At 47.2% G+C, this 10,482-nt stretch overlaps 1 protein-coding gene across 2 annotated transcripts in view; it reads left to right on the top strand.

Annotated features, from left to right (window-relative positions):
* RHPN2 (rhophilin, Rho GTPase binding protein 2) overlaps positions 1–10,482 on the top strand; it is a 71,667-nt gene that overhangs the window by 21,714 nt on the left and 39,471 nt on the right. The window contains exons 2-3 of one of the 2 annotated variants that reach the window (XM_011947341.1): positions 3,515–3,643; positions 8,651–8,726. In XM_011947341.1, the coding sequence (XP_011802731.1) occupies positions 3,515–3,643; positions 8,651–8,726 (205 nt within the window). The remainder of the gene's footprint in view (positions 1–3,514; positions 3,644–8,650; positions 8,727–10,482) is intronic. The other variant, XM_011947348.1, reaches the window with a different exon arrangement.

Genomic DNA, 10,482 nt, shown 5'->3' with positions numbered 1-10,482 from the left:
TCCTGACCTCGTGATCCGCCCGTCTCGGCCTCCCAAAGTGCTGGGATTACAGGCTTGAGCCACTGTGCCCGGCCAATTTTGTATTTTTGGTAGAGATGGAGTTTCACCATGTTGGTCAGGCTGGTCTTGAACTCCCAACCTCAGGTGATCCACCTGTCTTGGCCTCCCAAGGTGCTGGGATTACAGGTGCGAGCCACTGCCCCTGGCCTTCTTTTTTCTTTTTCTTTTTTTGAGACACAGTCTTGCTATGTCACCAGGCTGGAATGCAGTGATGCAATCTTGGCTCACTGCAGCCTATGCCTCCTTGGTTCAAGCGATTCTCCTGCCTTAGCCTCCTGAGTAGCTGGGACTACAGGTGCCTGCCACCACCCCCAGCTAATTTTGTTTGTATTTTTAGTAGAGATGGGGTTTCACCATATTGGCTAGGCTCGTCTGGGATTACAGGCGTGAACCACTGCGCCTGTCCCCGATTTCTTTTTTTATGGATTGTCCTTTTCGTGTATAGCTAAGAATATTTTATCCAACCTAAGGTCATGAAGATTGCATCCTGTATTTTCTTCTAGAAGTTTTAGAGGTGTAGCTCTTGTTGCAGCCTATAACCTGTTTGGACAGTGTTTGTAAATGGTGTGCCATTTAGATTTAGGTTAATTCTTACCTATTTTGCAGAAAAGAGTTCACATATCAGGCCCAGAACTGCTGTCCTTAGAAAAAGCCCTGCTTGTAAGCTGGCCTTTGGCTGGTGTCTAGAAACTTCGATTTTAGAAGTGTTCTCATCATTCCCAGACTGATAAGATTGACTCACTGTGCCTGAACTGTTTGTACAAATGGTATGGTTTATGTGGAACCACTTGCCTGCCTTCTGGGAATCCAGAATTTTGGAGCATACCGGGCAGAGGTGCCTATGCTATCAGCCTCCAGTAAAAACCCTGGACATGGAGTCTCTGAGCTTCCCTGGTAGATGTCATTTTACGTGTGTTGTCACAACTCCTTGCTGGGGGAGTTAAGCACGGTCTGTGGGATTCCACTGAGAGAGGAACCCTAGAAGTCTGGGCTGGGCCTCCTCCCAATTTGACCCTACGTGCCTTTCCCTTTACTCATTATGCTTTGTGTCTTTTGCTGTAGTAAACCATAGCCATGGCTTTTGCAAGTCCTAGATTAACATTGAACTTGGGGGTGGTTTTAGGGACCCTGACGTACCTATGGATGTCAGCCTGCTTTAGCACTATTTGTTGAAACAGTAATCTTTTCCACATTGAATTGATTTGGCACTTTTGTTTAAAATCAGTTATAAAGATTTACTTATGTAAATGTAAACATTTGTTCCTGGACTCCTATTCTGTTTCATTGCCTATCTTTATGTCGGTACCACGCTACTTCGATGGTTATGGCTTGGCTTCTTAGTAAGTTTATTTTTTATTTTTTATTTATTTATTTTTAATTTTCTTTTTTTTGAGACGGAGTCTCGCTCTGTCACCCAGGCTGGAGTGCAGTGGCTGGATCTCAGCTCACTGCAAGCTCCGCCTCCCGGGTTCACGCCATTCTCCTGCCTCAGCCTCCCGAGTAGCTGGGACTACAGGCGTCCGCTGCTACGCCCGGCTAGTTTTTTGTATTTTTTTAGTAGAGACGGGGTTTCACCGTGTTAGCCATGATGGTCTCGATCTCCTGACCTCGTGATCCGCCGGTCTCGGCCTCCCAAAGTGCTGGGATTACAGGCTTGAGCCACCGCGCCCGGCTGGTCGATTTCTATTAAAAAGGTTAGTGGGATTTTGATTGAGGTTGCAATGAATGAATGTACCAACTAAGGAGGCTTGACATGTTGACATTAATGAGCCTTCCTATAACATGGAATAGCTCTTCTTTTACTATATCTCCAGCATTGTTTTGTAGTTTTCAGTTTACATGTCTTGTGATTCTTTTGTTTATTCCTGAATATTTTATTCTTTTTGATGCTATTGTGAATGGAATGGTTTTCTCAATTTCAAGATTGTTCATTGCTAGTATATAGAAATAGAGTTGGCCAGGCACAGTGGCTCATGCCTGTAATCCCAGCACTTTGGGAGGCTGAGGCAGAAAGATTGCTTGAACCCAGGATTTCTGGACCAGCCTGGGCAACATAATGAGACTCCATCTCTACAAAAAAATACAAAAATTAGACAGCATGGTGGTGTGCACCTGTAGTCCCAGCTCCTTGGGAGGCTGAGGCTGGAGTAAGCCATAATGGTGACATTGCATTCCAGCCTAGGTGACAGAGTGAGACCTTGTCTAGAGAAAAAAATAAAAGAATTGATATTTGTATATTGATTATACCCTGTGACCTTCCTAAATTTATTAGTACTAATATTTGTTTTATGGATGCATTAGGATTTTCTATTTATAAGATAATGCCATCTGTGAATAAAGACAGTTTTGTTTCTTCCTTTCTAATCTGGATGCATTTAATTTCTTTGTTTGCCTCATTGATTAGAAATAGCAAAAGCAGGCATCTTTGCCTTGTTCCTGATGAGAAGAGGAAAGCAGTCATTCACCACTAAGTGTGATATTAACTGTGGGGTTTTGTGGGTATCTTTTATCAGATTTCATGAATTCTTTTTTATTCCTACGTTGTTGAGAAGTTTTATTATGAATCTGGGATGGATTTTGTGATGTAGTTTTTTCAATGTCTGTTGAAGTCACCATGTGTTTTGTCCTTTATTCTGTTAATATAATATATTAATTGATTTTCAGATGTTAAACCAACCTTGCATTCCTGGGATAAATCCCACTTGGTTATGGTGTATAATCCTTTTTATATGTTTCTAGGTTTGGGTTGCTAATACTAGTCTCATAGAATGAATTGGGAAGCATTACTTCTCCCTTCATTTTCTCATTCATTTATTTTATTTTACTTTCTATCTTATATGTATATATTTTTATATTTTATTTCATTTTATCTTATTTTAGTTTTTAGAGACAGTGTCTTGCACTGCCACCCAGGCTGGAGTGCAGTGGTGTGATCACAGCCCCCTGCAGTATTAACCTCCTGGGCTCAAGCAATCCTCCGGCCTGGGACTACAGGCATGCACCACCATGCCCAGCTAATTATCCATTTCTTTCTTTTTTTAAAACAAATTTTATATTTATTTATTTTGATTTCTCCTACCAAAAGGAATCATTCATTTCTTTTCAAGTGGATATCTTATGGTGTTTTAGGGCATAGCTGGGAGCAGTTTTGTTTTCTCTTTTCAAGGCTAATTTTTTGCAGGATGTCATAGAGTTCATGTCTGCAGCTCACAGTGTCATTGCCTGTGTCCCCAGCTCCAGGTACTGGCAGGTGTGCTGCAAGCTGGGCAGGCACCCTGTGTCCCTGGGATACCTTGGAAATGTATTGGAAATGTATTGTCCTAACCCGACACTCCTGACCCTCCTCTGCAAGCCGTGCTGTGATCCTCCCTGCAGGGACTGGGGATTGGGTCTGCTCACCCAGAAGCTGGGATACCTGGCTGAGGGCACTTCTCCCCCTCTTCTGTTTGAACAGAGTGGCCACGAACCCAAAGGTGCGGGAACAAGTGCGGCTGGAGCTGAGCTTCGTCAACTCAGACCTGCAGATGCTCAAGGAAGAGCTGGAGGGGCTGAACATCTCGGTGGGCGTCTATCAGAACACAGAGTAAGTGGGAGCAGCACACCTTCCAGAAGCCTCTGAGCCAGAGATCCTGCGTGCATCCAGGGTGCTGCACAAAGAGGCCAGACAGGGTTCTAGACTAGGTGTGGCAGCCCCCACTTTGAGAAGTGAGAGAACCATCAGGTTTGGGGTTGAGCGAGGTGCTAGACTGGAAGGGATGAGTCCATTTGTTGGAACATACCTGCAGTGTTGGACAAAAAGGCATTTGTGAGGCCAGGCACGATGGCTCACTCCCGTAATCCCAACATTTTGGGAGGCCGAGGCGGGTAGATCATCTGAGGTCAGGAGTTCGAGACCAGCCTGGCCAACATGGTGGAACCCTGTCTCTACTAAAAATGAAAAAAATAGCCGGATGTGGTGGTGCACACCTATAATCCTGGCTTCTCAGAGGCTGAGGCAGAATTGCTTGAACCCGGGAGTCAGAAGTTTCAGTAGCTGAGATCACACCACTGCAACTCCAGCCTGGCCGACAGAGTGAGACTGTGTCTCAAAACAAACAAACAAACAAAAAATGAAGACAGTATAAAATCTAGTATAAATATACGTGAGGAACCAAGATAAGTTTAAAAGTTAGATGCTTTTGATTTTATAGTTAATTTTCAGTAATTCTGCGTAGTCACATTTCATAGACAGGCAAACATTAACAAGATATGTTATTAAATTCAACTGAACAGACATTGAGCAAGGATATTTTAGTGAGTCACCATAATTTTCCTAAGAAACATTAAAGGGACATTGTTAGGACAATACATTTCCAATGTTGGCTAATTATTTCCTCATTTATTTGCCAAGGAACAAAAAGTATACACAAATACTTTTTGGGATTAAGGCCAAAATTGACCCTGTAAGGGGAAGCCACTATGCCCACACAGAGATCCTGTGCACTGTACTTACGTTGGACTGCAGTCTGTTTCCTAGCTGGAGGTGACAAACTGAAACAGAAAAATCCATATTAAAACAAAGCAATATACCAGTCTCCTTTTAAGGTTGTATTTCCCTTTTTTTTTTTTTTTTGGACACAGAGTCTCCTTCTCTCACCCAGGTTGGAGTGCAGTGGTGCGATCTCAGCTCACTGCAATCTCTACCTTGTGGGTTCAAGTGATTCTTGTGCCTCAGCCATCTGAGTAGCTGGGATTACAGGCGTGTACCATCACACTTGGCTAATTTTTGCGTTTTTTTTTTTTTTTTTTTTTTTTAAGTAGAGACAGGGTTTCATCATGTTGACCAGGCTGGTCTTGAACTCCTGGTCTCAAGTAATCTGCTCGCCTTGGCCTCCCAAAGTGCTGGAATTACAGATGTGAGCCACCGCGCCTGGCCCCTAGGCCAATTTTGAAGGCACTCTATCGTATCATTCTCCATAACTCAATTTTAGAATCGATTTCTTCAAGATGAAAGCCAACAACACCATCCCTCAGAATTGCAATACATCTCCAAAAATGGAGATCCAACTATGAAATAAGTGCCCCTCTTGCCTCATGCCTGTAATCCCAGCTCTTCAGGAGGCTGAGGTGGGGGATCGCTTGAGCCCAGGAGTTCAAGGCCAGCCTGGGCAACATAGTGAAACCCCATCTCTACAAAAAATAGGAAAATTAACCAGGCATGGTGGTGCACACCTGTAGTCCCAGCTACTCAGAAGGCTGAGGTGGGAAGATCACTTGAGCCAGGGAGGTCGAGACTGCAATAAGGGCAACAGAAAGAAGTCCTGTCTCAAAACACACAAAAACAAAACAAAATGCTAAGTGAAATGCTTCTTTTTAAGGAGAAATAACTTTGAGACAGTTCAGAGAAGGATTTACGTGCCTTTTCAGTGTGGGCATGAGACTGCTCAAAAAGTAGGTGGGCCCCGGGGGAAACTCAGTCGGAAAATAGCTCCCTGGATTTAGGAACCTTGAGTCACCTATGGAATGTGTGTTTCCTGGTGCTGGTTCTCCGCAGGGCACCAGGGTGGTTTCCGAGCTGGAGGGGAGGCGTCAGTGTGTGAAACCTCGCTGGCTCTTCCCTTTGTGACGCCCCATGCCTGGCTTACCTGTGGGCTCCTATACAGTTTTTATTGTCTGTTTGTTTTATATTTTTATATATATATATATTTTTTGAGATGGAGTCTCGCTTTGTTGCCCAGGCTGGAGTGCAGTGGTGGGATCTCAGCTCACTGCAACCTCTGCCTCCCAGGTTCAAGCGATTCTCCTGTCTCAGCCTCCTGAGTAGCTGGGACTACAGGCACATGCCACCACGCCTGGCTAATTTTTTGTATTTTTAGTAGAGACGGGGTTTCACCATGTTAGCCAGGCTGATCTTGAACTCCTGACCTCGTGATCCGCCTGTCTCGGCTTCCCAAAGTGCTGGGATTACAGGCATGAGCCACCGTGCCCGGCCCCGTTTTATTTTTTTTTTTTGAAATGGAGTCTCTCTCTGTCACCCAGGCTGGAGTGTAGTGGCACGATCTCAGCTTACCACAACCTTGCCTCCCAGGTTCAAGCGATTCTCCTGCCTCAGCCTCTTGAGTAGTTGGGACTACAGGTGCGTGCCACCATGCCCAGCTAATATTTTGTATTTTTAGTAGAGACAGGGTTTCACCATGTTGGCCAGGCTGGTCTTGACAGAAGCAGGGTCCTGAGTCAACATCGCAGGGAGGTCTCCTGGAGGATGCAGGTGGAATTGCTCCCCTGATAGACTGTGATATCCAGGGCCATGGGCTCCTTGTCTCTGCTGTCCCCCAGCACACCATTCCTCGGCTTCTCAGGAAACAGGCCGGGGTCCACAAGATGGTCCTGCAAACACAGAGCCAAAGGGGTGGAACTGGTGAAGATGAGCCACCACACCTGGCCTCCTGTGCAGTTTTGAACACCTGGTCAATATGACAGCTAATGGAAGGTTCTCGCAGCCTGTGCTCTGGTGGTCAATTCCAGTGTTTTGTCCAAAAAGTTCAAGTTCTGGAGGAGGCAAGATGGGTCCAAGCTTTGGTAATAAATGTTGGCTGTTCCACATTCGCATTTGCTGTGCCGAAGAGCAGGGACATGCAACACAGGGCTTCCCACAGAGTGAACCGAAGGCCCCTGGGGTGGTCCCTGGGCTCTAGAGTGGCCAGTCACTGCCTTGTGTCATTGGGAAGAGGGAGAGCTGTGCAGATTCAACACGACACTATGCATTTGGGTCCTGTGCTCTTCTGTTTTCAAAGTAGATTGTTTCTTTCTTAGCGTAGTTGATCTTTTTTTTTTTTTTTTTTCCCGGAGATGGAGTCTGCTCTGTCACCCAGGCCTGGAGTGCAGTGGTGTGATCTTGGCTCACTGCTACCTCCACCTCCTGGTTGAAGCAATTCTCCTGCCTCAGCCTCTTGAGTAGCTGGGATTACAGGTGCACACCACCATGCCCAGGTAGTTTTTGTATTTTTAGTAGAGACGGGGTTTTACCATATTGGCCAGGCTGGTCTCAAACTCCTGACCTCAGGTGATCTGTCCACTTCAGCCTCCCAAAGTGATGGGATTATAGGTGTGAGCCACCATGCCCGGCCTGCACCAACCTGTTTTCAAAGCAGATTGTTTCTTTCTTAGCACAGTTGATCTTTACAGTCTGCTAGGAGGTAGGCGGGAAAGAAAGAACCTTATGGTACAGATGAAAAACTCAGGGAGGCCCGAGGTCACCTAGAGGGCGCTGTCAGTGCCGCATTGGGGCTGGGGTGCCCTGGAGCTCGGCTCAGGACACTCACTCCTCCTCTTCTTGTTGCCTGGACAGCCGCAAACCTGGCTTCCCGCCCTGCATAGCTTGGAGGAGCCTTCAGCAGGATCCGACTTTCCATGCCTCCGGGATGGGTCTCACCTGCTGTAGCACAGCTGTGCCACAGAGCGAGGTTCAGCTTACAGCTGCATTGTCCCCTCGCCCTGCCCAGCCTTCCTGGCCTTCTTGTGGGGCTGGGCTGAGCAGCCCAAGGAGGTCTCCTGTTACAGGTCAGGGAGCTAAATCCCTGTTTGCAAAACACAGCCTGAGCTCTGTTCACTTCCTGCTGGCCCTGCCCCTAGGAATGCAGGCTAGGAGCACTCCCCGGGTGACCTGTGGTTACCAAGTGGTCAGCTGGGGGAGAGGAGGTGGAGGGTGTCTGGTCCTGGGCTGGGAGGCAGGTGCACTCTGTCAGATGGGCCTCCTGCCCTGACAGCATCTCCTGTGCTGGTGGTGGGACACCTCGATACTACAAAGAAGAGGCCCCTGCGAACCCAGAGTTGCGAATGGGAGGGTGCTGGAGAGCTGCCACAGCCGTAGGGCCCGCTGAGGGGAGCAGAGGAGGAGGGGGTGAGGAGCTGACAAAAGAGGCGCAGGGCAGCAGGGTGGTACACCCAGGTGGGAGCAGCAAGTGCACTGAGCACAGACCCTGGCACAGGATAGACTCTCAGCACAGCTGCCTCAAAGAAGCATTGAGACTGGGCTGGACGCAGAGGCTCGTGCCTGTCATTCCAGCACATTGGGAGGCTGAGGTGGGCAGATCACTTGAGGTCAGGAGTTTGAGACCAGCCTGGCCAACATGGCGAAACCCCATCACTACTAAAAAAATAGACAAAAATTAGCCGTGTGTGGTGTCACGTGCCTGTAATCCCAGCTACTCCGGGGGCTGAGGCAGGAGAATTCCTTGAACCCAGGAGGAGGAGGTTGCAGTGAGCTGAGATTGCACCATTGCATTCCATCCTGGACAACAAGAGCAAAACGCTGTCTCAAAAAAAAGCATTGAGGTGTTGAGACTGGAAGATAAATCAGTGTCAAGATACCAGGGGCATGATGTGTTAGGCGGGGTGGTCCAGCAGTGTTAGGGAGCTGGGGTCAGTTTTGGAGCAGAGGGTGGGGCATGACTAGAGTCATCCTTATGGAAAATGAGCCCATCAGCCAGGTGAGTACTGGATGGGGCAAAGAGAGGGCGCACACCTGAGCTGGGCTGCTGGGGACAAGGCCGTGGGATACCCAGGGGTCCAGTTTGGGGTGTTGATACATACCTTGTTGTGTTCCTCATAGGGAGGCATTTACGATTCCCCTGATTCCTCTTGGCCTGAAGGAAACGAAAGACGTCGACTTTTCAGTTGTCCTCAAGGTAAATCTCAAAGCCATGGGCACCGGACTCAGTATTTAAAATGGAAATAGACCATTTACAGTGGCGCATGCTTGTAGTCCCGGTTACTTGGGAGGCTGAGGCAAGAGGATCACTTGAGCCCAGGAGTCGGAGGCCGCAGTGAGTTGTGATCATACCACTGCACTCCAGCCTGGGCAACAGAATGAGACCCTGTCTCCAAAAAAAAGAAAAAAATGGAGATAGAGAATATGTATCTCTTGCAATGGCCTTAGGCTCAACAGGCAGAGTCAGTTGATATCTACAGAGTGACCTGAGGCCCTTCTCAGCCAGCTACGTGCATAATTTGTGCCTTTATTCCTGCCAGATTTTTGTTGTTGCCTTTAATGACTTCTGAAGCTCCTCCTGGGTCTTAGACAAGGCAGGTTGGAAACCCAGGCCGGCCTTCCCTAAGAGGCCAAGTCAAAGAGGGTCTGTAGTGGATATGCTTTGAAATTTAAAACTTATATCCTCTTTTATTAATAGTATCTTTTTGTCTTAAATCATGTAACCAGTTTAGGTTATGTTTTTGGAAGAATAGCTAAAGTTTTTTTCTCTAAGATTTTATTATAAAAGTTTCCAAACGTCTCAAAAAATTCTAAGAATTTTATAGCAAACCCCTGTGTACTCACTTCCTCCAGGAACACACTGCCAGCATTGCTTCCTCACATATTTGTCCATCTGTGCATTTTTCTGTCTGTTAGGCCGGGCGCGGTGGCTCATGCCTGTAATCCCAGCACCCTGGGAGGCCGAGGCGGGTGGATCATGAGGTCAGGAGTTCGAAACCAGCCTGGCTGAAATGGTGAAAACCCTGTCTTTAATAAAAAATACAAAAATTAGCCGGGCACAGTGGTGGGCGTCTGTAATCCCAGCTACTCGGGAGGCTGAGGCAGGAGAATTGCTTGAACCCAGGAGACGGAGTCTGCAGTGAGCCAAGATCACACCACTACACTCTAGCCTGGACAACAGAGCAAGACTTCGTCTCAAAAAAAAAAAAAAAAAAAAAGAAAGTAATGGCTAAAGGCGTGTAATCCTAGCACTTTGGGAGGCTGAAGCAGTCGGCTCACTCGAGCTCAGGAGTTCAAGACCAGTCTGGCCAATATGGTAAAACCCCTGTCTCTACTAAACGTACAGAAATTAGCTGGATGTGGTGGTGTACACCTGTAATCTCAGTTACTTGAGAGGCTGAGGCAGGTGAATTGTTCGAACCCAGGAGGTGGAGGCAGAGATTGCAGGGAGCTGAGATCACGCCACTGCCCTCCAGCCTGGGCGACAGAGCAAGATCCCGCCTCAAAAAAAAAAAAAATTAGCTGGACATAGTGGCATATGCCTATAATCCCAGTTACTCGGGACACTGAGGCACGAGAGAATCGCTTGAACCCAGGAGGCGGAGGATGCAGTAAGCTGAGATTATGCCACTGTACTCCAGCCTGGGAAACAGTGAAATTGCATCTCAAAAAACAAACAAAAAAAGAAAATGAAGGTAATGGCTAATATCATCAGTCTGTCTTATTTATGATGCAATTTCAAAGGAAATCAAAGACATCAATTCATTCCCCTTAAATATTTGAATAACCAGAGTCTTCGCTTGTATGCTCCCCTGCCACATTCCTGGGTATCTGGACTCCTCTCCTGTTTGGCAGATCCTCATAAGCCCACCTGTGTCTGGCACTGTGTTGGGTGCCGGAGGCCACAGCCCTGCCTGCGGGGCCCTTGGGTCTGTGGGGGATTCAAGTGGGAA

This window comes from Colobus angolensis, unplaced genomic scaffold (genome assembly GCF_000951035.1).
Source record: "Colobus angolensis palliatus isolate OR3802 unplaced genomic scaffold, Cang.pa_1.0 Scaffold107, whole genome shotgun sequence".
In the NCBI taxonomy this organism is placed as follows: Eukaryota; Metazoa; Chordata; class Mammalia; order Primates; family Cercopithecidae; genus Colobus; species Colobus angolensis.
This window is presented reverse-complemented; position numbering and strand designations above follow the sequence as displayed.